The sequence below is a fragment of the Thermoascus crustaceus genome (assembly GCF_041956765.1).
Source record: "Thermoascus crustaceus strain CBS 181.67 unplaced genomic scaffold VTN00scaffold_3, whole genome shotgun sequence".
Taxonomy (NCBI): Eukaryota; Fungi; Ascomycota; class Eurotiomycetes; order Eurotiales; family Thermoascaceae; genus Thermoascus; species Thermoascus crustaceus.
In genome coordinates this window covers 913,517-938,238 of record NW_027192529.1, presented here as the reverse complement: position 1 = coordinate 938,238, position 24,722 = coordinate 913,517, and the positions used below count along the sequence as shown (strand labels likewise).

Genomic DNA, 24,722 nt, shown 5'->3' with positions numbered 1-24,722 from the left:
GTGTCACGACTCCATTGATCCCAGGCACTTTCTTTTAAAAACCCCCTTTTCTCTCGTGCCCAATCGCTCTCTTTCACTCCTTCTCTTTCAACCACGCGAAGCCACAGAAACTCCGTGCAACACCTGGATTGATTGCGCCACAGCTGAGACTGCGAAGTACACGCAGACGCTGGGGGATCGTCGTCTGAAGCGTCCGGTGGGTCCGACAACCCCGTTCTTTGTTGTTTCTTTTTTTGCCTGAGGCTGTAAGGCTGGGCGGCTCCAGTCCAGTTCCACTGTTGGCGCGTCGCGATCGACTTAGCCTCGCGGGCTAAGGCTGGGCCCATCAGGAAATCCCATTTGGCAAGCTGCTCTCGCACGCGTCATAAGGCTGCGACTTAAGCAGTCGGGGGAGCAGGCGGGCGAAAATAACATCCAGATCCGGAAAAGGTGATTATCTGCCTGTCTTCCGTGTGGAGGGTAAATCCTTCGTCTGCATGGCACGCCTTTCCACTGCCCTCTCCTAAAGTAAGCGTGGTCTCCCGCGCCCTGTGCTGTCCGGGATCACGCTGTTGGTCCGTGGAGTGAGGCTCTTTGCAGCGCTGCAGCAACACGTACTCTGTCTTGAGCCCAGTCACCCACGCTCTCAGGAGGACAGAGGCAAGATAAAATCATGGCCTCCCCCTCAGGAAGTGCGTCCGTGGAGGACGTCATGGAGGATCTTGAGCTTCAGCACGCTCTGCTCCAGAGCCTGATGGAAACGCGGCCCCATGCCGTTGCTGAAAAAGAAGAGATCGTTCACACCATCAAACGCCTAGAGAGGAAATTGGCGAGACTCCGTGGGGATCCTTCTGCTGGAAACACCGCTGCTGGGCCGTCTTCCTCATACTCAACTGCATCGCCTACAGAAATGCTCCCGGGACTTCCACAGATGGATGGTAGCTCGGATTCAGGTTCGCCCGCTATCCCTAGGTGGGGTGGCTCTCAGCAGAATTCGTTGCCCATTACTCAAGGCTCACCATTTTCTCGGCCTCAGGAGCGTATCTCAGAGCAGGATTCGCGGTTTCTGCAGCCATTTTCGACACGCAAACGCCCGCATCATGAGGCGGACCTGGGTCATATGCCTGGAGAATTTTCAGAGCCTCCGTCCAAGCGGGCTACTCCGACAGTTCCTCGATCTGTTACTTGCACCCCAAGCTCCGCCTCTGTTCATGATTCCGGAGAGGGTCCAAGTCGTTCCAGTAATACCATTGATGAGCTCCAGAAGCTGCTTGGTTTTGACAGCCGTGACACCCTTCTAGCGATGCAGAATGAACAGAGGGAGGCCGAGAGATGGCTTGCAGAACGAAGGGAACAAGAGCGTCGCGACGCAGAATTTGCCCGGAGGCTTCAGGAAGGGTGGCAGGAAGCGTCACGCCCAGGAACCGCTTCTAACTCTCCAGCTCCGAGCCATTCAACACTTGACTCCGTCTCCATGCCGCCTCCACGCAGTCGGGATCTGGATCAAGCAGCTGTTGATAGGGTTCTGGCGCCAGCACCCTTCCAGTCTCCAAGTTCTTACCGTCCCAACACTGGCAATTCGATTATGCTTCCTCCTCCGTTGCCGACATCTGGTCAATCGACGCCGCAACGTCCTCCTTCGGCATCCCAGTTCGACAGCAGCGACAGTGATATTGCAGAGATAACGTCACAAGATTTTCAGCGCCGTACCCAAGGACCCTTTACAGGGCCATCTTCCAGGTTCGGGTCTTTTCAGAATACGGCGTCATCCACTGCTTACCCTTGGGCTGATGCGGACTTCCTAAACGGGGGAACGAATTTGTTCGATCCCCTTAGCTCCAAGAACAGGGACACAGACTTTCCGGGAAGCTCAAGGAGTGTTCCATTTAGCTCGTACTGCACCTCACAGACAGGTACCGGCTCATCGAATAATACTTGGTATGGAGCAAATGTCCTACAGAACACAATGGCGACTGTGAATTCAGGGAGAGGCCCATGGCATGCCCCAGGCCAACTGCCATCAAGTCTTTTCCCTAGTTCTTATTCATCGCCAAGCTTTAGTCAGCTTCATGATGACCTCTTCTCCACGTATTCAAGGTCGTTGGGATACACTCCAGATCCTGAAATGGATCTTTTAAGGTATGTGTCCTCTCTGTCAGAGAATTCCATTTTGTCTGACGTTCCCTGTAGGGACAAATATAAAGATTATTACGATTTTGCAAGCGATCCCAAGAAAACCACAGAGGAGATCAAGCAACTGCTTGAAACCATTAGACCTGATACAGAACTTGCCAAGGCACGACGTGAGGGTACGCCGGAGGCCTTGAAATATCCCTTGATGGAGCACCAGAAACTCGGCTTGGCGTGGATGAAGTCGATGGAAGAGAGCGAACAGAAAGGTGGTATTCTAGCCGATGATATGGGACTTGGGAAGACAGTCCAGGCTCTGGCTCTCATAGTTTCGCGGCCTTCTGACGACCCGGCTCGGAAAACAACTCTCATCATTGCTCCGGTGGCTCTGATGCAGCAGTGGAAGCGGGAGATTGAGAGGATGCTCAAGCCGGGAAAACACCAACGGTCAGTCTATGTTTTGCACGGCGAGAAGCGAGGGGCAAGCTTTAAGGAGCTAAAGAAATACGATGTCGTTCTCACAACATTTGGAACCCTGGCTTCAGAACTCAAGCGCAAGGAGGATTGGGACACACGGTATCGAGCTTATACAAATGGTACTCGAAACAGCGCTCCTGAGCCGGCTGGCTTGCCTGTTCTCGGGCCAGGCAGCAAATGGTATCGCGTTATCGTGGATGAAGCTCAGTGCATCAAGAATCGGAACACAAAAGCTGCCGTGGCGTGCTGCATTATCGATTCCAAATATAGGTGGTGCATGAGCGGCACTCCTATGATGAACAGCGTGTCAGAACTCCATTCCTTGCTTAGATTCCTGCGTATTCGCCCGTATTGTGAACTGGAGAGATTCAACTCGGTACGTTACCGCACCAAGTGTTCATAGAGGAACTCGCTAACTAGTGTCATTCAAGACGTTCACGCGACCTTTGAAGAGTGCAAGCCCAAGTCAGCAGGAGAAAGCCATGCAGCAGTTACAGGTTTTGCTGAAGGCTGTCCTTTTGCGACGGACAAAGACCTCAAAGATCGACGGGAGGCCTATCCTGCAGCTGCCGCCCCGAATTACGGAGAAGGTGCATGCTGTGTTCAGCGAGGACGAACGGCAGCTGTACGATGCGCTAGAAGCCCGGACTCAGATCCAATTCAACAAATATCTTCAGGCAGGTTCAGTTGGTCGAAACTATTCCAACGTTCTTGTGCTGCTCCTTCGGCTCCGACAAGCGTGCTGTCATCCGCACCTCATTACCGATTTTAGCGTCAATGTAAATGCGAACACGGGCGAAATTGATCTGATTGCCAATGCAAAGCAATTCAGTAAAGAAGTTGTTTTGCGGTTGAAAGATAACGAAAACCTAGAGTGCCCGGTTTGTATTGATGCTGTCGACAATCCGATCATCTTCTTCCCATGTGGCCATAGCACCTGCGCCGAGTGTTTTGCGAGGATATCGGATCCATCTTTGGCCGTACGCCAAGGCAACGATGGTTCCGTAGAGGTGAAATGTCCAAATTGTCGTGCGAAACTGGACCCGAAGAAGGTCACGGACAACGTCTCTTTCAGAAAGGTCCACTTCCCTGAAGAGACGGGCGGCGTGACAGAAGAAGCCCAGGAAAATGAAGATGACGGTGAAGATGATGACAGCGATGAAGACGACGACAACGGCAGTCTGACTGACTTTATCGTCCCCGATGACGATGATGGCGAAGGACCTTCCACGAAACCGAAATCTAAGAAAGCAAAGAGCAAGGGAAAGGGTCCTAGCAAGCCGAAGAAGAGCTTGGCAGAGCTCAAAAAAGATGCGCAGAAGAATGCCAAAGCGAAGCGCAAGTACCTCAACCGTCTCGAGAAGACCTGGGTGACCAGCGCCAAGATCGAGAAGGCGATGGAGATCTTGCAAGAGATACAGGACCGCAACACTGGAGAGAAGACTATCATCTTCAGCCAATTCACTTCTCTCCTCGATCTGCTCGAGGTTCCGATCATGCGCAAGGGGTGGGGATATAAGCGTTACGACGGTAGCATGAAACCGGCCGATCGTAACCATGCCGTCCTCGAATTTACCGACAAACCCAACTGCAAGATCATGCTTGTGTCTCTGAAAGCTGGAAACTCAGGCTTGAATCTCGTGGCGGCTTCGCAGGTCATCATCTTCGACCCCTTCTGGAACCCGTACATCGAGGAACAGGCGATTGACCGCGCACACCGTATCGGACAGCTGAGAGAGGTCCACATTCACCGGATCTTAGTTGAAAAGACCGTTGAAGACCGTATCTTAGATCTTCAAGAGAAGAAGCGAGAGCTGATCGAAGGTGCCCTGGATGAGAAGGCGAGAAAGAACGTGTCGAGGCTTGGGACACAAGAGCTGGCTTACCTTTTCGTATGTTTCCCCTCTTATTCGGCGATATCTGACGTTTTGTTAATCATATTTCATCGCAGGGAATTAATAATTAATACATGATCTAAGACTTCCTTCATTTGACCCTCGTCCCATCGAAAGCACGGTCACGGGTCACCTAAATATTCTGGTTTCTTGATCCATTCAGCAGGTACATTGTTCTTTCACGTTTCGTCTCCATCATTGTCTTCTTACAAGATACCAAAGGGGTGGCTTTCTTGTTTTCTTTTTCTTTGAGACGATGTGATCTCGGTACTAAGGTGCTTCTCTATCTCCGCTTGAACTCCCCTGATTCATGTACGATATCTATCTCTTTCTGTGATGTGTTTACTTTGCAGACAGCGGTGGATCAGTCCTTGTCAGTTGTGCAAGTTTTCCTCTGTCAACCTACTTTTCTCAAAGCATCATGCCCTCCTCAATTTTCACTTTTCTTCTCCAAGAACGTATTACGAATTTCTTCCTTGCGCATATGACTTCGTGTTATTACTGAATTTTTCTTCTTTAGTTCTCACTCACGATTCCATATTGTGCTTGTGTAGATCGTTTAGTTTCGCACTTACCGCGTAGATCGCGTCTCCAGTTACGTTTCTGTCACTAGTTGAGATTTGATTAGACAATCATGAAGATTGCGTCCGACGTTTCGGTGGTGGTTTCCCATGCAGATAGAATACTGGAAATCTTAGATACTCTCGGTGTATGTATGTACTGTACACGTATTCTCGAAGGGATGAATCGATATAAGAGCTAAGGACTGCTTCTTGCGTGGAGTACTGTATTGACTGTAGTACTGTGCTAGATTAGGTATGTGTGGATTTTGATGGGATGTCTTCTTTGGATTTCTTCACTGTGGTCTGTACTGCACTGTACTGTATGTGTCTCAGGCATATCATTCATGATATCATACAGTGACCATGTGGTTCCTCCAGCTTGCCCCATTACCTACATGCTAGGTGACCGGGTTGCAATTGCGGCATAGTTACACTGCTGTGGGCCACGGTTTTTGATGATCTTTTATTGTAAAGTTTTCAAAAGAATGAGATGATATATATATATATATATATATACATATATATATTTTTTTCCCTCTTTCTTTCCCTCCCCCAGATTGACATTTCAACACTGAGTTAACCCTGCTAAACTAACAAAGATTACCAGAGCATTTACTGCAGACACAATTACTATACATTGAATCGGCTGCTGCTCTTACATTGACAGTGTTTGGCGACTTACTGCATAGAGGTAACTGGTTTACTAGCGTGTTATAGACGAAGAACCAAGAAATCAAATGCAGGCCCACTAGCTAATGAAATCCACTGCACTCCATTATCGTGGGCTGCAAAAAACAGACAAGAGGCGGTGATGAAGCTTTTGCTTGACAAAGGTGCTAATGTGGAAGCTAGAGATACCGATGATCGTACTGCACTATGGTGGGCTAAAGAGCGTGGGCATGAAGCGACAGAAAAGCTGTTATATCAAGCAGTTAATGAGAAGTAGCTATTGCGATATTTCTGGTAGTGGTGGTAGTGGTGTTGTTGTTGCTGTCGTTTGTTGTTGTTGTACCTCTTACAACTCTTTTGACCCTGACGGAGAGACGGGAATGTCTGACTAGACAGTATACAGAATTCGACCTATACATGTCAAGTTCGAGTATTTCTACTATATACCACTCGTAAGTAATATAACCGAGTTGGAATCGGCTAGTTTAACGGGCGGAGACGGACATGCATGAAAGCCTGGAGACAATCTGGCATAGATAGATCAGGACCTGAGAACATATCTATTTTAGATTACTCGTGTGCTGGATTGGCAGGTGCTGACTGACATATATAGCTGGAGTCGGAAAGGTGCATGCTCGTTGCTGGTTGTAAAAGTGGTCAGTGCTCTTAAGGTGTCTTCCTGACTACTTCATCTTGCATGATTCTGCCTGTCATAGTTCTGATCAAGTACTGGACGAAAGTGCATACATAGCAATGCTGAGAAATAATTGCCATCCAGCTGTTCAACTATTGTTGTACACTTTTAGGATAGAGAAAACAACGGCTCCGCAAGAAATGGAACGAATCATTCATTGTACAAGGGAGTTTTACTGCCTCGCATACGTAAATGCAGCTGGCTCCAAAATCTTTTAAAATAGTTTGACTGATCTGTATACCCCTGCAGATTAATTCCAGTGGCATCCGAAGGCCCTCAAACAAAAGAAATACAGAAGAAAGAAAATATGATTTTCTCTGTGAAGAATCTGATCCAGATCTCCAAATTCTTGCATGACCTGCTGCGTCGGACTTATGCAAGAAGCGGTCTTGTACTGGTCTGAGACGATCAAATCTGAATGTTCCTCTTAGAAATATCTGATTTAGAGAAGAATTTAGCTTTTGGAGCTCTTACAGTTAAATAAAAAATAAAATAAATAAAATAAAAAACCAAGGTCAATTGATGGCTAGTTTGTAAGTACTTCAAACATCCCGATACGTCTTTTACGTCGGTGGTTGATAGTAGGCACTTGTTTATACTGCGAAGAGGTCTAACAGCCTGAGAGTTTAGAATGAGCTTCCAAAATGGTCATGTACGTAGAAGAAAATGACATCTACAGCGGGTATTTATGTCTTGATGGGAGTTTCTGCTGAAAGTCCTCCAACCATACTAGGTAGTGACATTTGGAGAAGACATTTTACAAGAGTCCTGTCTATTCAATCTCATGGATACTCTAGATAATTTTCTATTTTCTCGTTTTCTTCTCATTTTTTTTTTGCGCTTTTTCAATTTTAATTTTCATAAAAAAATTTCTTTTCCCGGTCGTTTCAATTTCGCACTCCCTGCCTCCCTCCATCTCCCTTCTCTCCTTCCGATCACCGTTCTCGACCCATCGCCTTTGACTCGTTTGAATGGCTGGATAGCTAAAGGCCAGAGAAAGAACAACATCATATGATCAAGTTCTGCATGTTCACCACATGAAAGGCGGCCTTGTCATGGTGATGTTAATGCCCGCGATGTTCAAGGCCATCTGCAACGAAGTGTACACAGAATATGTGGGTTGACCGGGGTCATCGGAGGGTTCAGCTAACTCCCATCCACAATATTCCCCCAGCAGGACCACACTAAGTGCGCGAAGGGCAGATGCTATGACCTTCTTGATTCGGCAACGTGGTGATCCGCTTGTACCAACGTACCTATCCACCGAAATCGACGCTCTCCGAGCGAACATTCCAGGCGGGTATGCACCCCATGAGTATCCAGGATAGATATCATCCACGATACAAACCATCTTCCGTAGAGCTCCACCGAAAAAGGCCATGCCGAGGATCGCTGCGAGGATGAAGTCGGGCGACGTCTGCTAGAAGATTGGCAGGTCAGGCGCTCTCCGTGTCCGCTCGAGAGAGCATATCCTGTGAGGGTCCAGCGCCAGCTGCTGACGGCTGTTTACCCACCTGTACTGGCTGACAAGTTTAATAGAGTGGACGCGAGCTGGTACTGGCCCGGGAAGACCGCGGGCTATGTTTCTCACAAACGTCCTAACACGAACGGGATAATTCTGGGAGATGACCATCGCGACACTTAGTACTCGCTGCCTCAGGCGAATTTCCTCTTCCGTTGGCTGTCCATGCTCCGCCTCTGGAGCAGGAGGAGATACAGAACCGAAGCCACTACCAGCGTCGGTTTGAGGGCCATGTGGTGCAGGCCTGTCTCCAGTATCCAAGTCATCGACGGCCCTCACCGTCTCAGGCGACGGGGACCGTCCTAAATTCTCTCCCATTCGTTGAACTACGTTTTGACTCATTCTGTGCGAGTCCTTAGAGACTGAGTACTTGAAAAGAAGCGGTTGTAATGTTTCGGGAGATTTTGGAAAGGAGGATATCGTGACGTTTGTTTTTGAGGTACCGTTGATTCGTGACGATGGTGAGGAAAGAAACTCGATAGGGAAGAATTCGAGGAGATATATATACGTTACCCGGCGCTCTGACCAAGTAACTTCACGGAATATAGAGTCAGAAAGAGCAATACTTTTGCTCATATGTTGGGAATTCCCTTCATGGTTGAAGTCATTCACCGGCTGTCACAGGGAGTCCGTGTGGCACACGAGGAAATCACCAACGGTGATTCTTCATGAAGCATCGTTAGTAGGTAAGACCCGATAGTCATCGAGTTTTCACGTCCTTCGGGTTATTATCAGTTAATATTGAATGACAGCCGTCGGCAAATGGCAACCAGTGACGGTGTGCCTGCACAGTCACATTGGTAAAGTCCTGAGTTTCCAACGTGAATTTGATGTGCCATTTCAAGGTTGATGTTGACATGATTTAAGCTGGAGGGAGGTGCCGCTTCTCGACTATTGACATCCAGGCACTTGTACTTTTCCTTCACTTTCGATTTGCCGCTGACAGTTTTTGAGAACCCCAGGACGAGCACAAGTAAGTTCGGATAGACGCCCTCTCGCAGCTGGGGTTTCTCCGCTGCACAAATACTTTATATTATTATTAAATCCAGGGACAGAGCTGCTACCATGCACTAGTATTCTGGTGGGATGAGTACGTTCGGATATGATGGATACACATATATGAAGGACCTATTTAAACCAAATTAACTCTCCTGTACAGGCCTTGCAGTTTTGGACAACTCACAGTCATGTGTAAACGATCAAAATATCCTGATAATGGTGGTCAGGTTTATGAATATGATGCGTGATTGCTGCGAGATAAAAACGGCGAGCGGATGATTTGATGAAATCGATGCCAGTCGGCTCATCCATGAAGACGGTATAATCGACTTTTGGCGTAAATAACGTCCTATCGAAGACCAGCCTTGAAACCTGAGCGACACCATCTCTGGTAGGTATTCCACCGATGGGAATTTTGATATATCAGAAAAGTGTGCTGTTTCCCGCCATATATATATATATAACTATTTCTCAAGGACCATGCATCATATGGGGTATCTAAGCGGTGATCAAAACTATTTTGTCAGACTGCGCGAACCTAGTAATCCGAAGGTATGATGATGAAAGCTCTGATTATTTGAATCTACCTAACTGACTATTTATTCTCATGGACTTAGGGGTTAAGACCTTCCGAATATTTCTTTGTTTAACGATCCCGAGACTTTTTCATGAAATATGAAAGGATATAACAAAGGAAAATAGGCGGTTTCGGGTATAGACAGTATGATCCCTTTATTGCAGGGATTACGGCCTTTTGCAGATCCGAATCGGCGTGTGTTGACTAGGCTGATAGGTCTCCTGGCATACCACTAGGTTATAGTGGTAATATTCGGCTGACATATTTTGACTAAACGATGAGAAGAACGAAAACACCCGAGAAATAATGATAAGGTAGGAGATCTCTTTGTATACATAGTAAAGTACGGACATTCATGGAAAGAGAACCTAAGGGAGTTGTAAGGGCTCTTATATAAATAAGTTTGCAATCATCACAAGGTAGACTCTATCTTTCCAAAAAGACCATCTAGGTAGTGAGTGTTCTTTAAAAATCTTTTTTTTTGACTAAGGTACAGATAATTTGCATAACAAAGAGCCATAACTAGCAGTCCGTGAGATAGTAAGCCTGTTCTTTGTTCGGTGAACCACTCCCCTGTTTGTCAAGTTCTGCTAAACACCTAGGAATAAAGGATATTCTTAGGGAGAGTAACGGGGATATGACAGGACTCATACATGAAGCAAACAGAACACCTGTTCGACTCTGAGAATTTACTCCACATATATGGAAGAATCTATCGATTAGCAAAACCTCGGTTCCATTCATTTCAGCCGTCATGCATTCCCGGGATGGGGCGGTTTGCTAGTTTCCAGATGACCTTGGCAGACGTTACCAGAAATCTGTTGGGACCTACAAAATTTTCTCCTTTGGTTACACGACAAGGATCAGGGTTGTTGCTGGAAGGGTTGCCCCCGACTGCTATGAGGTCACTTGCTTGCATAAAACTAAATCACCTTACACGCAGGTGCAAAAAATTGGCTTATTTGGAGGGAAAGTCTTTTGAAATGACCTAGATGAGCCATCGATGTTTACATCTCGGGTGTCCTCTGTCATGACAGCTTTCTCATGATATCGTTAGATAAAAGAGAGAAGACAAGAGTGCCAACTTGAATCGTGTTCCATATTGATAGATTTAGGTAGATTGTAATTGGCATGAGGATTTTCTCATTTCGAGATGGATAAAGTCTAGGCTACTAGTAGTAAAATTGAAAATGCATCATGTCCGGCCGTCCCCCAACCGTTCCCCCAGTTATCATTCGTATCATCAAACGTTTACAGATCCGCATCCTCCTCATCTGGCAGAGGCATCTGCGCAGCGTCTGCCATCTCCTTCTGGTATTGTTCAAGGAGCTCGGGGTTGACCTGCACCTCGGGAGGAGCAAGGGCGGGAGCCGCGACGAATTCCTAAACAGTGTTAGTGACGTACACGGAGAGGCACGCTGACGAGAATACGCACCAGACTGGGGTTGCCGACGAGCTTGCGGGCGAGCCAAAGGAAGGGCTTCTCGAAGTTGTAGTTGGACTTGGCAGAGATATCGTAGTACTGGAGGTTCTTCTTGCGGTGGAAGGTGATGGTCTTGGCCTTCACCTTGCGCTCCTTGACATCGACCTTGTTACCGCACAGCACGATCGGGATGTTCTCGCAGACACGGACGAGGTCACCTGGAAAGTACGTCAGCGTATTCTTTGACTCGAGGAGTCAGCCGTAGAGCGAAGAGAGACGTACGGTGCCAGTTGGGGACGTTCTTGTAGGTGATACGAGAGGTAACATCGAACATGATGATACCGCACTGGCCGTTGATGTAGTATCCATCTCTGAGACCTCCAAACTTCTCCTGACCAGCAGTGTCCCAAACGTCAAACTGGATCTGACCCAGGTTCTGTTACCGAGTTAGTCAAGCCGAACGACAGGAAGGACGCATCGAGCAGGGTTGTGGGCGGAGCGTACAGTCGTGAAGCCGAGAGGGTGCACCTCAACACCAAGAGTAGCGATGTATTTCTTTTCGAACTCTCCAGTCAGGTGGCGCTTGACGAAGGTGGTCTGTTGATGATCCAGTGTTAATAACACGATCTCGCTGACAACGGATGGCGGTCGATGGAGCGATTTCTTGTTTACGTGCAGGGGAAGCCGACAGATCGAGCGGGCTCACGCAACAGCAGTCGGCATCTGCGGGGGATTCTTCGATAGTAGTAAGACACAGGGGAATCCATTTTACTTGCCTTTCCAGTACCACCGTCACCGACAAGGACGAGCTTGAAGGTTGGTGGGGTGTTTTGAGCCATGGTGGCTATGTGACGTTATGAAAGAAAAAATATCGCGAACGAAGAGATCCGGATGAAAAAAATCGCAGCGCACACGCGACAGAGATGCCTGAAGGATCGAGGAGGGTTGGGTTAGTCACTTGCGAGCGCAAGGGCTGCAGAGAAGAATTCCAGGATGAAGTTAGGCTGGCGATGGAATTTTTGAGCAAGTCGGTGACAACAAACTAGCGGGTTGGAGCCCCCCCGTCACGTGACATAGACTTTGCCCCTCAAGATGCCTGAGGTGTCTGTGGCTGGGTGCCTGAAAATGTAAGCAGGCGGAGACGCGATGCGTTGCCCCCGACAAGCAGTTGCCTACGCGCTCGAAATTTTACTGTTGAAACTCCTCTTGTTCATCGATATGCCGATGGAGTTTACGCTCTAATCACCCATAGCCTCCCAGATATCATCAAACCCTCCATGATACATAAGCCCGAACGACGCCTGATTCTGACACCTGGACCACTTTTGAACTCCATGTCATGCACTTCATAAGAGTAACAAACCCAGGAAACCTTAGAGACGGGTGCTGCCTGTCGCGTATGGTGCCGCTGCCTGAAGTGGAAACTTCAGTGCAACCTGCTAGGCATCTAACGCCTAGAATCCGTCACAAAGGAACGAGATGACAGCCCAGCATGCCACGGCCGCCCCAGTTGCGCCGTGGGACAAGTGCTAAAGTCAGCTCAGCCGTCCTGCCAGAATCATTTTTCCGGACGACCTTGACTACCACGGGCCGCTGGGTGCTGGTTAGCAACGATGGAACAAGCCATGCAGGAGCAGAATGACCTACGCCTTCGTTCTGCTGGACAACCTCGGCCACCTTTGTGAGACTCTCGTGATTCATCCAGTTTACGCCTCCAAAACTGCGGATAGTATCACCAGCTTTCAATCCCGCTTGATCAGCCGGGCTTCCGGCAACAACACTGTTGACCTTCGCGAACGGAGTCTCAACCGTTCTAGCCTCTGACGTAGCTGTCACCCCAGTCACTCCTGGCTGAGGTGTTGCAGATATGGTTGTGGTATCAGCAGCAGCTGAAGTACCCCGGGCTTGTTGGAGATTGGCAAAGTGTTCGTGGAGGCGTTGCTCTATCCATTTCATGACATCTTTGTGATCATTTCGAAGGTGAATTATTCGTGCCCGAGTGGTCCGTACTTGTCAAGGATCTAGTAAGCAATCTTTCATCTATCGACTGAAACTTGGGCGTTATACGTACTTTGAGCGACGTCGATGTCGTCTCGCGGAAACCCGTCGAATGTCGTTAACGGCGTATTCATGTCTACTCCATGCTGGAACCGGTCAGTAAATGTGCTTTTCCCCACAAAGACGCTATTCAAAAGAAAGCTGGTGGACAAACCGAGCTTAGGACACTGCTAAGAGCCGATAGTTCCGCTTCGATACGCTCCTTTTCCTCCCTGAGGTCGGTCAAGGAGAGTTTCGACAGGTCTCGCGTAGCAGACCTTCCGGTCGTAGGACCGGAGGGTACAGTAGGTGCATGAATATTATCGTCCATGGGGTTTCCCATACCAAAACAATATAGAGTCACAAAATCATTATAAAGAAGAGAAGCGTTGTGTTGCTGAACTCGGTTGTCAGGAAGATCTCTAGTGGCTCGGTGGGGTCTGCTAGATCTGGGGAGATCCGGCTAGATTGATATGCTTGGCAACGATAACACCCACCGTTTCTCCGCTCTAGAGGAGCAATGCAAGTTCTTCTGCGTTCACCATTTACCCGCGATGCTGCTAGTAGTACACGAGGAAGACTGATTTTACCTCCAGTCATGAAGTATCCATACCCAATCTTGGCAGTGCTTATAGCACTGACGTACACATGCCACACATTTCTGTTCTATGGTCCAAGAGGACGAGCTCAGGCTTGCGTCCGGAATTCGGCCATATATTTCTATATCCCCGTTGTTTTACTTAATCCTCTATAATTCTTTTGGTACTTTCTTGTCGTATTTACGTAGGTAAGAAAGAGTTTCTACGGTTCACGCTCATTTCTCGTGTCCGTGGCGACTTCCGCATATTGAACTTTATGATTTCCTGCTATTTCCTTAAATACAGCAAGCTTGCACCCAGAATTGCGCGACCACCGATATCATGGGCACCGCCGCAGCTATCATTTACCATGGCTCTTCGCAGATGTAATCAACACCTGGACCACCATGGACCCTGTCGGAGAGGCCACAGCCAGGAGTCCCACTCCTGCAGTGGTCCATCCTGTGCACAATAATCTCGAGGCAGAACGCATCCCAGATTCTCCTTGGAAGGCCTCTAATCATCCTTTCAAGAAATGGGTCGACAGTTTCCGATCAAAGAAACATGCTAACCTCCGCCCTCCTGAGAGATATGTCGAAGGCTGGTCCGATGAACCACTGAATGGTGATGTCGATTCGGGCTTGACTCCGTTCCCCAACCTACAAGAGCAGCAATGGGAGCAATTGTCTGGATCATCCATCTTGGAAACTGTCAAAACTGCGACCCTAAGCATCACCAGCCAGAGTGTTGCTACGAGATCGAGGGCAACCACACAGAGCAGCACCCACCAAAGCGGATGCCGAAGCAGCGCCAGATCAAACTCGGAGACACGGATGTCGATTGACAGTACAAGACTGGCATCGATTCCGTCTATTGATGATGCAACACAAACCCGCGGCGTCAAGAGACGCCAAGTGCTGCACGAGATATTCACGTCCGAGGCCGACTACGTTACTGGACTGAAAGCGCTTACGGATGTACGTCGTATTTGCTATTCAGTTTACGTTGCTGCTGACATGTCTTCTGTCTCTTAGATTTTATCCATGATTCTGAGAACCAGACCAGCGATCTACCGAAATATACAGCAGATCCGGCAAATGCATGAAGACTTCTTGGCACGACTTCGAGTCGTGACCCCCAAGTCTGCAGAAATCCCAGAGGCGGAGGTATCAAGTCTTCTTTTTCGGGGACTACAAGAACGGTGGAGCAGCATGGATCTTTCACGTTTCAAGAAACCGACGAATAGATCATTGCGAACACGTAACCTAAAAGCTTCCGTTGATTCTCGAATCAAGGCGGTGGCTGCGGAGCCTTTAGAGGCACTGCAGGTCGCGCGTGAACTCGACGACTTGGTAAGAGAATTGATGCCTTTCTCCTTCATTGGCTGACAATTTTTTCTGTAGTCTAGGGCCTTCGTTGCCTACGAAAACTTCTGTAGTATATATGAATTGTTGGCCCAAGATATATCTATTCTGCGCCGCTCAATTTCTACTTGGGTCATCTTTGATCAGGGCATCGAAGCCTTGTCAAAATCCATCACCTCTAGGGACAGCCGAAAGCAGGACGAGAACAAGTCTATGACCTTAAACGATCTCCTTATAAAGGTTTGGACCGCCTGACAAGTTTGGAGGTCGTCGGCTGATTTGACTTCCAGCCAATTCAGCGGGTTTGCAAGTATCCCCTTTTGCTTCAGGACTTGCTCAGGTATACGCCCGCTAGCGACTGCCCTTCAAGTCATGGTGAAATTAGCCAAATTTTGGAGAATATGCGACTGCTGGTCTCACGCATTAACGGTGCTACTGGGAATCCTCTGAATCGAGATCGAATCCAGAAGACAATTACTCTTCAGGAAAAACTAGAGTTCTCTGAGAAGGTAAGTTGATAAGGAGCCTTGACTTGCCATTTCAGTCTCTTTTTAACTTCTGTATCTTAGAATGTTCTTCATGACATATACCGACAACTGGGTCCAATGATCCTCTGCGGTGTCCTTCATGTTGCGTATCGATCGACAGAGCAGGTAACGGGGGAGTATATGGTTTGCATTCTTTTCCACGGCTATATGGTTTTCGCTAGGGGTTGCGATGACTATCGCAAACTACAGGTCGTTGCTTGTCTTTATGTCTTGGATATGAGCATCGACACTTTGATCAATGGAAAAGGTAAGACGAGCTGTAGGTGTATTCGCTGAGCACGCTAACAGTCATCAGGACTCTGCTGTTCTGAATGTCCTTTCTCTTGGAAAGTAAATTTCCAAGAAAACGGCAAGACCTTCGAGTTGATTCTGAGCGCTTCATCAGCAACCGAAGAGAAAGCCTGGAAAACCGAATTGCTGAAAGTGTCAGCTGCATTGCCAAACGCATTGCCATCAGAATCTTTGGAACCAAGGAAATATTTCATGTCATATCTGGATTTGGCACCATTGGATCGTGACAAACACCAGTCTGTTCCTCTGATCCGAACATCATCTACGCATTCATTGACTACGTCGAACTTGAAACTCAACGTGGAACATGTCATTATCAAGAGAACACATTTCCCTTTTCATGTCGAAGAAAGCACAAAATCCCTAGAGGGAGAAATTGAGCGGTCGAAGACTCTATCAACGACGCGCTCCACGACGATACTCGCACCCAGGAGGCAGGACCGGATCCGGTTGGAGCGTTTTATTGGCGACGTATATACTAGAGATGTCCTTCCATATCCCGGTATGATTCTGACAAAAGGCGACTACCTCTTTCGGGCTTCTCCGGGTTCTCTCATGAGACGAATAAGCTTTCACACTCCATTTAGCAGACGGTCCAGCTGCATAACTACGACCAATATGAGGACGGTCGATTCCCTTCTTGATATGAAGGAAGACGACCACTGGCAAGAGAAGGAGAAGGAAGAAGTGCTTCCTGTAGTTGAGCCTTTGCTGGTCAAAGAAGATGTTGTTGATGAAAAGGCAGCACCAGAAGGCTCTCCAGAAGGAGCTCCGAGACGGACGTCAACCCTGAGATTCAAGAGTGTGAGAAGGCGAATGGCTGCTGCGGATGACCTGTCACGCACATCCAGTGGTAAGTCTACCGTTGAGGGAAAGCCCGGTCTGAAGAAGCGATGGAACACGTCGATAGCCTTCTTCAGCGTGCTCTCTCCGAGAAAAAGTCGTGGTTCTAGAAGTAGTGGGGTGTAATCGGGAATCAGCTCACAGCAATACGAGGCCTACGTCGGTTTCCTAGTGGTACATGGTCTTGTTTAGGGGTTTCTGGTGCATTCTAGCATGGTGGTGAAGGTATGGAGGAGTTGAGGTTCCGCTTGGCTTCTTGAGATTTAACGGGATGTGATGGTGGAGGCGGGGCGGAGCGGAGCAAGCGTCCGCCAGGTTCGAGAAGATGACACACGTCGTAACCTGGGTAAGGCAACGGAGCACATCATTTCTGGAAGTAGCAGATCATGAATGTCATCTTGCTTGAGCTGGAGCCCGACGGGCCTGTCATCACGGTCGTTCTGCGTGCCAATCCCCTGTAGATCCAAGATGATGAGAGCTCGGCGAAACCCGATGACGTCGATGCCCGTTTCGAGGGACAGGTTGGCCGAACCCGTCACGGCGACAGACGGAGCACCTGGAGGCCTACATAAGCCCGGCGATGTTCTCCTCACCTCTCTCTGGTTCGATTAACCCAGAGAGACTCAATTGACCAGGTCTGGATAGTACGGGTTTATCCCATTGCCGTCCTGCACCAACACATTTATATCTCGACTTCCACACCCTCCTTGAAGCCCACCCTCTCCCGAACAGCTTCCCCGCCTGACCTCATCTTGCTCACGCGACCATAGCTCGAGAAGCTGCATCCAAATCCATCAGCGCTAGCCTAGCAAACTTCTATAGCTGGACACAATGCCTCGCGGAACCGGCCCTGCTTCCAAGGTCTACTATAGAGGCCAGCATGACGACTTCATAGTCTTCGTCGATGACGTTACCGCCATGCATACCTGGCGCAAGGACCGCTCCATCCCGCTTCAGCAGATCCTGAACGGGTGGAAGATCTTCGTTACGCATCGGTATGTCCTCCCTTGTTCTCCCCCTTTGATCTATACAATAGCTATATGTATTTATATATATGATATGATATATGGCTGACATTTCTTGTCTGCAAAATCAGTCACGGCGCCCAGGGTGTCCTGGATGGTGCTAGCAGAGCCAGTCTGGAGAACGAATTCGGTACCCACAAGGAGGAGGACTGTATCCAGCATATCTTGGAGAAGGGCGAGTTTCAGCCTTATGTGGTATGTATATTGGTGGGCCCACCAGTTTGGCATTATTATTATCCAGAAATATATGCATAATGCTAACCTCGATGAACAGCAACGGGAGAAGCAGGGAGACAAGAACCCTGCCGATGGACCCAGTGTCCGGCAAGGATAAGAACACAAAATCCCCTCGATTGGCCATATGCATGCTGGCTGGCTGGCCCCGGGCTATTTCTTCTTTTCCTTTTCCTTTTTTTTGCCTCGATATGTCTTACGAACAATATGTATTTGGTGTTATGTCTCGATCACCTAGGTCTGTCTCACTGAGAAACGGATCAATTGAGTTGAATGTACTGTATCTTTGATTAAATCAAGAAAGCAATGTGAATCTGCTTAAAATATAGCGTTGTATGAATGTGTCAATTAAGTTAGGGTAGAGGTAATTAATTATACTGAGTATATTATATCTTTGTGTGGATTCCTGGTTGAATCTATCTATGTACATGGGGTATACTTGGTACATGTACAGTACTATACAACAAATATAGTTGATAGTTGGTTCGAGAGATGTGTTTATGAAATCGCAGAAGCGGGAGCTGTTGAAGCTGGATTATCAGTAACTTCAACGTTATCTACCGACGTCGTAGTATTAGCAGCCTGATTAGATGCAACAGCAGGAGCAGGAGCGGGAGCGGGAGCAGGGACAGCCGCTCCAGCCTTCCTCTCCTCTCTCCTCCTCACAACCCACCGCCCCAACTCATTCCATATCGCCTCCTTCTCAGCCATACTCATCCCCGCCGCCAGCCCGCTCGTCGTGGTAGCGACAAACACTGGCGCCCCCTTCCACCCATCCCCCTTCCCCATATTCTCACTCTCATCCTGCCACCCGTACCGGAACTCCTCCTTCTTGATCGCCCGCCCCTTCCGCACCCTCCACACGGCCTCCCAGATACTCTTCCCGACCAGACACACCGCCTCGGGCCGCTGCGACGCGACCTTCGCCTCCAGCACCGGCACCCCGGCATCCATCTCGGCCTTGCTCAGCATGCTCGCGTCCCGCGTCGGTCGCTCCACGATGTTCGTGTTCCCGACGCTGTAGAGTTCTGGCAGGCGGTAGGTGTCGCTGGGCGGGTGTCGGATCGTGGTGATCCCCGACGAGTGGAGCAGTTTCCAGAAGAGGTTCGACGGGTGCGCGTAGGCGTAGCCGGTCGAGCCGGTTAGGAGGCCTGGGTTCACGCCGACGAGGAGGAGGATGAGGTTCGGGGGGATGGTGTCGCGGAGGAGGGAGGGTGGGGAGGACGAGGGGTCATTATTGTTGGCAGAGGTACGGGTACGGGGAGGGCGTTTCTTTGTCGGAGAGGAGGTGGATGATGATGATCGACTTGTCGACTGGGTCGATTGGCTTGCTCGTGAGCGGGAGCGTGTGACACGTGTCGTTGGACGAGAAGGTGGCACTGCTCGTCCTTCCGGCTCTGAATCTTCTACCTCCAGCTTCCGCTTCAACGCTTCTAATGGAGAGCTAGCGGTGGTGAGCGGTTTGCCTTCGGCATTCCGAGTCCCTTCGCTCTTCGATACTTGATGGAGATATTGATTTAGTCTGCCATTGAAGCTCGTTTTCTTGTTGACCGGCACATCATCCTCGGTCTTATCGACCGCAGGCGCCGGGTCCGGAATGGAGGAAACTGGTGGGAGCATTGACTGCGTGCGGCGGACGCCTGAGAGTCCAGGAATAAAAGATTTCAATCCCCTTCCTGGGAGACAGTGGAATAGAATCAGTGGCTCCCGCAAACCAGGCGGTAGAGCTATGTTAGTAGTAGCAGACCTTACTCGCGAGGTCTGGCCTCAGGGCAGCGGAGCTGGGAGAAGTGTAGCTTGCTAGAGATGCGTTATTATCCAAACAGATTAGAACTTCATGATGCTCAAGGACGCATCAATCAAATTGTAACAATATTTTCTTCCCACTGGCCTCTTGGCTAGCGGTCTGCCGGACAAGGAGTTCTCAAGTCGAGAACATGGGGAGGATGCCAGGCATCGAAAACGCCTCCAGGCGATCTGCAGGCACCAAAGCCGACCCAATTTAAGGCGCGGGCCTAGACGCGCGGGTAGCCCTAAGCCCTATAAGCTGTCTGTATTGGGAAATAGGGGACTGTCGAGTGTCCAGAGGCAAGATTTGTCACGCGGGTTGAAGATTTCGGAATATTGGAAAATGTGCTTAGAGGTTCTTCGGGGCCTTTTTGAGGTAAAAAGTCGCCACAGCTGTGATAGGCTGAATCAGCGTGTGTATACTACTGTGGCGTTGGAACCCAACTCTGTATCTCTTGGGCTACCTACTGGGAGGATCTGGAAAAGCCTTGGATGATGGATGCTAGTTAAAACCAAAATGTCATATCTATTGCATGTTAAACTCCAATTCCTCCTTCGATTGGAGGGGTGGACGTTGGAGGGTCTTGACAATCGATTATCTGCATAATTAATTTTACTTTCGTATAATGTTCTCCCCTTATATACCTAGTCATTTTCTTGGGAAACAGCACATCTGTCCATTTTCACATTCACTTCACCCTAGGCATCGTGAAAGATGGATCACGAATTCTCAAGTTAGCAGAGAAAAGTGCGACCAAACCCAGAACTGAAAGTCTGCAAGGATTCACCAACAAAAAAAAAGCAGAAGCAATTACGGCTGGCCTCGATATCTATTTATGTAGTACACTGTCATCAACAATAGGCACGTTTTTTTGTGTAAGGACATATATGTCAGGACCATCCCCAGCGTTTGAAAACTGCTTTGATGATTACTTAGATAGTAACTGCCACAATTGGTAGACGTTATGCCTGCTGGACTATTCTTTATGTTAATTCTGTTGAATTCCGCGGTCTTAGACCAACTGAACGACCATATACTACATAGGTCCGCCGCAGGGGTCTCATATGCCTGGATCCAGGAGTCTCAGAGATCTCTGTCAAAGCCAAATACCGGTTTCTTTATAAAGAGGCTTCAAAGGTCTCGGGAAGGTGCAGTTCCTACCTTCTGACGTGTTCAGTTCTTTCTTCAGAATAATATGATGTTTTTGTATTTTACTACATGTAGACATATTAGGTGCATGACTGCTATTGAAACTCCTGCAGTCATTTCAGGGCGGGTTTTATCATTCCCAGTCCTCTTAAAGTTATTTACACAGCTCTTCACAAGGAGTCTTTAGTGAAAAGAGAAAGGAAAACATGAAAAGAACCAGTCATAAATTCATCTAATGCGTACTAGATCTTAAACTTTCCCTGGTCGAGGTCGCTTTGGCAGCGTCCAAGGCTCCGCGCAGACGGTCTGTAGAGAAAAGTTTAGCCGCTGTGGTCCGAGACATGTCGGTTCAGGGAAGCGTTTCAACAACTCACCTCACCCTCACTGTACGCCCAAAAATAAACGACCATACCGACTAGGTAATAAATCGCTGGGTTGGTCCCTTGATAGAGAAGGGCCGCCACCAGAGCACTCAGGGGATATACCAACAGCCGGATTTCGATGCTGCGATGGGGAAAGGTCCCGGCGAGAGGCTTCAGCGGCCATTCCCACGCAAGGCCTATGAGGCCAAATATGACGTTGAGTATTTGCAAGACCGGAACAGGTGTGACAGCACCGTTGAGGTTCTTAGTCAAGAAGTCCCAGAAGACCTTCGGCCAGAAGAAACCGTGGACGCCGGCACCGACTTGATCTGTTGGTGGAGATTTCAAGTTAGTAAGTTGAGTCGTGTATGGGTAAATTCGCAAGACACTATGAAAAGGGACGTACATGCTGCAGCGGTCAGGACGATCAGGCGTGCCCAGTGGTTTTTAATTAGTCTACCCATGTCGACAACAGTTGATGTGTCCGCAGTAATTAAGAAAATAAAAAAAGTATGTCGTTGACCAGAACGAGAAGTAAGAGTTGGGTGTAGAAGTGAATGTCTCTTCGTCCAGCAAAGGAGGCGCGCACGAGATTGCTGTCCAAATTGTAGGCCTCAGCAAGCTGTCGCACAGCAGCGCTTGCCTTCCCCTACTATCAAACCCGGATATGCCTAGCAGCTCTTGTTCAAGACAGTGCGGGTTTGCTGTCAATTATAGAAATGGTATCCAGAGATTCCGTTGGTGTAGCACACTGGACACATGTAGCCGCAAGTCATAAACCCAGCATGCAGATCAAACTGTATATATCAGTATAACCGAGCAGGGTCAAAGGGTTTTTGCATCGAACATTCAGAATGCCTGTGAAGCAATGGTTCCTTCAAGATGCCAAAGGATGTCGCAGAAGAGAGATTGGGACAATGTTCATCACCGACCGAGCAGCAGGAGCGGCATCGCATGAACTACCGGCAGCGAGGCCCGCCGCGGGACAGTACCTTCTAAGTTACAATTTCATTCTCGACCAGTTTCTGGACCAATCCATCTACCCACCCGGCCTATGAGGGAATGATCTCATCAGCAGCAAAAGCTACCGCTGACCAGTGGTTACGCAGAATTCTTGCATGGAGAACTGAAATAGCAGATGACCCCTCGCGAGTGGGCAGGGGCAAGCATGAGGGCCGATCCGCAGCCCTAAAATAGGCGCTTGGACAAGACACGGTGCAACGAATGATGATGTAGGGCAGGGGAGTTGATACGGACTCGTTGCAGTTAGTGTTCGACTGGTTGTGACAAGCTGCATCAGATTGCATGAGATCCGTGTTAGCGTTAAAGCATCATCGCTAACTTGCTAACTCTCCATCCTGCAGAAGCTGCCAACCCCACCCCGCCTTACCCCTTCGCATAACACTTTCAAGAACATGAGACGATGCCAGCCCTCGGAATATTCGAAAACCGGTGTCAGACAGTTGATGTACTACTGCACAGGATGGAGCGGGAGATACCTCAGCCTTGATTAAGGTCGTGCATGCTTTGTCAGGCACCGCGCTCTCCAGCAGAGCAACATGGAGACTCGCAACATCAACGCCATCGTGTGATATGATAAATCAGGTGGAGATCGTCAGAGCTCTATGAGAATAGCCCTTGGCGGCAGCTCGCAAAAACCCTTCTGGAGCGATCTGTGATTACAATTACCGGCCATGCCAACCACACCACTGCACGGCAGATCACCTTTGTACGAGTTACGACAAGTCAAGGCCGCGGTTATCATGGCACTTAGCTTCATTCAATGGTTGTGGCCGTTGTGGCGTCATGTCGCGTGCTTTTAAAGCTGCTCTTGCCGATGGTGCCTGGCTCCAGTGCAACTACAACCTAACTCCCTCGTATGGACGTCTGGCCGCCTATGCCGAGCTTCACTTTTGATGACAGAATCGAGTTCTGAGCATGCTGATGACCACATGAGATTTTTATTGGCAGAAAAAAACAAAGGTCTTCGCTCTGGGCTTGCGGACAGCTTACCCAACAAGGCGCAAGCATGTGATGGGCGAGCGCTTGCAGAATCCCTGCCATAGGCTGGTCGATAGTGGACCCTGCAGCTGCATGACTTTACAGGGGAAAAGCGAAGTTTCTTCTCGCAACTCGTGCGGGGCGAGGCGCTATTTGAAGCCGCTCTGTGCACCTACAGCCTTTTTTAGCCCTGGTTGGCCAATCTGACAGCTCGTTCTGATTTCTCCCCAGGATCCCTGGATTAAACCACCCTGCACCACCCAGCTTGAGCACGCTGGTTCGTCCTTCCACCTCGACGCTACGGGGAAAAGCTAGATCTAGTCCAGATTGCCGAAGGATTCGGATTGCCTGAAATACAGTTTGGAGAAGCTCGCGAGTTGACATCGGACGATTTTCGAGACTCGATAGTAGTAAATTAGGTACCTAAGGTATCTAGCAAGCGTCTTGGGTCGCTGGGAATGGGCCTTGATCAGCACCGTCACTCTCGGATAGGTTTCCGGTTCAAATGAGCGTACTCCAGCCGAGCTTATCACTTAAAGTGGTTGGCTCTTTGATACGATAGACTACGAAGACATGCTCCGTACATAAACCTAAACTCACCCTTGGGTAGACCGCTCTGCGCCACTGAAATGATAAAAAAACACCACTTTGACACTTGTAAATCTGTAGGCCAGAGAAGATTCACACTTTACTGAGGCTGTGCCACTTAACAGCCAAGAATCTATTCACGTCGGCAATCTTGTGCACCAACAGAACGGCTCGCCATGGGCATCCCCTGCAAGTGAGCGCGCGACGAACGGTTTTCCACAGGCACCACCGCAGACCCCACGTTATCTTGCCTGCACAACACCTCCACATTTCTTCCTTGATACATACGTGGAATGTCCTCCTAATTCTACAGTTGATAAATCTTTCCCACACATTTTTGACCACATTGGTAACAGAACCAGTCTCCCTGCCAAGCATCGCTTCCAGGTTGTCTCTGACGGTGGGCGTTAGAGACTGTCACTTGCGACACTTTTGCAACAGAAAAATACAAGACGCATGATAGTGACCCCAGGTTTCCAAAGAGAGAAAGTGTCCTCTTCTTCAATTCCCCATCGTCGCACCGCGAAGCGCTCGACTCTCAAACGGGTTATCGGGCAGTTGAGGCACATAGTGCCCCTGGCTCTCATCGTCGCTTAAGGCCTCGATCCATTTTCGTTACAGCTTGAATGACAAAAGAGGCAAAATCCAGACAGACTGTCGGATTGAGGCCGGTCACTACTGATTCGGGATACTTTGCTACCTCGCCTCCAGGGGCTGAAGGGAAGATCGTGGGCCCTGGGCCTTCCCGTTCGACATTGATGGATTGACGGAGAGAACGTACCCGAGACTCTTTCACAACTGCTGGGACAAGTTTTGGTCGGATAGAACCGAGGCGCTTTTGCCTCTGGGGCATGGTCTTAGGTGCTCTGCTTAATACTGACGGTTCTCTCCGCTGCTGGTCTTGGAAGCCGTCAGGTTTGCCGGACAGCCCCGACCGTTCCATTCTGTGGCCATCGCCATAAGTCGCTCTCTGGGAGTGGTGACT

The 24,722-nt window shown here is 49.0% G+C and overlaps 9 protein-coding genes across 9 annotated transcripts; 3 read left to right on the top strand and 6 right to left on the bottom strand.

Moving 5' to 3' along the window:
- Positions 1 to 652: 652 nt before the first annotated feature.
- Positions 653 to 4,552, top strand: VTN00DRAFT_5516 (uncharacterized protein; the record flags this gene model as incomplete). The annotated part of the gene is made up of 4 exons (XM_069432056.1): positions 653 to 2,118; positions 2,170 to 2,962; positions 3,018 to 4,478; positions 4,538 to 4,552. 4 exons carry the CDS (start codon positions 653 to 655, stop codon positions 4,550 to 4,552), a joined length of 3,735 nt encoding a protein of 1,244 aa, XP_069287953.1.
- A 2,885-nt stretch (positions 4,553 to 7,437) lies between these two features.
- VTN00DRAFT_5515 (uncharacterized protein) lies at positions 7,438 to 8,247 on the bottom strand (the record flags this gene model as incomplete). Its single annotated transcript, XM_069432055.1, has 2 exons — positions 7,438 to 7,827; positions 8,017 to 8,247. 2 exons carry the CDS (start codon positions 8,245 to 8,247, stop codon positions 7,438 to 7,440), a joined length of 621 nt encoding a protein of 206 aa, XP_069287952.1.
- A 2,509-nt stretch (positions 8,248 to 10,756) lies between these two features.
- Positions 10,757 to 11,767, bottom strand: VTN00DRAFT_5514 (uncharacterized protein; the record flags this gene model as incomplete). Its single annotated transcript, XM_069432054.1, has 5 exons — positions 10,757 to 10,888; positions 10,941 to 11,146; positions 11,211 to 11,364; positions 11,433 to 11,525; positions 11,705 to 11,767. The coding sequence occupies 5 exons, from the start codon at positions 11,765 to 11,767 to the stop codon at positions 10,757 to 10,759; spliced, it is 648 nt and encodes a 215-aa protein (XP_069287951.1).
- Positions 11,768 to 12,392: 625 nt separating this feature from the next.
- On the bottom strand, positions 12,393 to 13,296 carry VTN00DRAFT_5513 (uncharacterized protein; the record flags this gene model as incomplete). The annotated part of the gene is made up of 4 exons (XM_069432053.1): positions 12,393 to 12,521; positions 12,576 to 12,937; positions 13,000 to 13,072; positions 13,141 to 13,296. 4 exons carry the CDS (start codon positions 13,294 to 13,296, stop codon positions 12,393 to 12,395), a joined length of 720 nt encoding a protein of 239 aa, XP_069287950.1.
- Positions 13,297 to 13,950: 654 nt separating this feature from the next.
- VTN00DRAFT_5512 (uncharacterized protein) lies at positions 13,951 to 16,715 on the top strand (the record flags this gene model as incomplete). Its single annotated transcript, XM_069432052.1, has 7 exons — positions 13,951 to 14,520; positions 14,578 to 14,895; positions 14,947 to 15,147; positions 15,198 to 15,416; positions 15,477 to 15,560; positions 15,645 to 15,702; positions 15,751 to 16,715. The coding sequence occupies 7 exons, from the start codon at positions 13,951 to 13,953 to the stop codon at positions 16,713 to 16,715; spliced, it is 2,415 nt and encodes an 804-aa protein (XP_069287949.1).
- A 705-nt stretch (positions 16,716 to 17,420) lies between these two features.
- On the top strand, positions 17,421 to 17,948 carry VTN00DRAFT_5511 (uncharacterized protein; the record flags this gene model as incomplete). The annotated part of the gene is made up of 3 exons (XM_069432051.1): positions 17,421 to 17,584; positions 17,686 to 17,809; positions 17,889 to 17,948. The coding sequence occupies 3 exons, from the start codon at positions 17,421 to 17,423 to the stop codon at positions 17,946 to 17,948; spliced, it is 348 nt and encodes a 115-aa protein (XP_069287948.1).
- A 398-nt stretch (positions 17,949 to 18,346) lies between these two features.
- VTN00DRAFT_5510 (uncharacterized protein) lies at positions 18,347 to 19,468 on the bottom strand (the record flags this gene model as incomplete). The annotated part of the gene is made up of 1 exon (XM_069432050.1): positions 18,347 to 19,468. The coding sequence occupies one exon, from the start codon at positions 19,466 to 19,468 to the stop codon at positions 18,347 to 18,349; it is 1,122 nt and encodes a 373-aa protein (XP_069287947.1).
- A 1,567-nt stretch (positions 19,469 to 21,035) lies between these two features.
- VTN00DRAFT_5509 (uncharacterized protein) lies at positions 21,036 to 21,612 on the bottom strand (the record flags this gene model as incomplete). The annotated part of the gene is made up of 3 exons (XM_069432048.1): positions 21,036 to 21,092; positions 21,161 to 21,477; positions 21,555 to 21,612. The coding sequence occupies 3 exons, from the start codon at positions 21,610 to 21,612 to the stop codon at positions 21,036 to 21,038; spliced, it is 432 nt and encodes a 143-aa protein (XP_069287946.1).
- Positions 21,613 to 24,320: 2,708 nt separating this feature from the next.
- VTN00DRAFT_5508 (uncharacterized protein) lies at positions 24,321 to 24,680 on the bottom strand (the record flags this gene model as incomplete). Its single annotated transcript, XM_069432047.1, has 1 exon — positions 24,321 to 24,680. The coding sequence occupies one exon, from the start codon at positions 24,678 to 24,680 to the stop codon at positions 24,321 to 24,323; it is 360 nt and encodes a 119-aa protein (XP_069287945.1).
- Between the last annotated feature and the right edge of the window lie 42 nt (positions 24,681 to 24,722).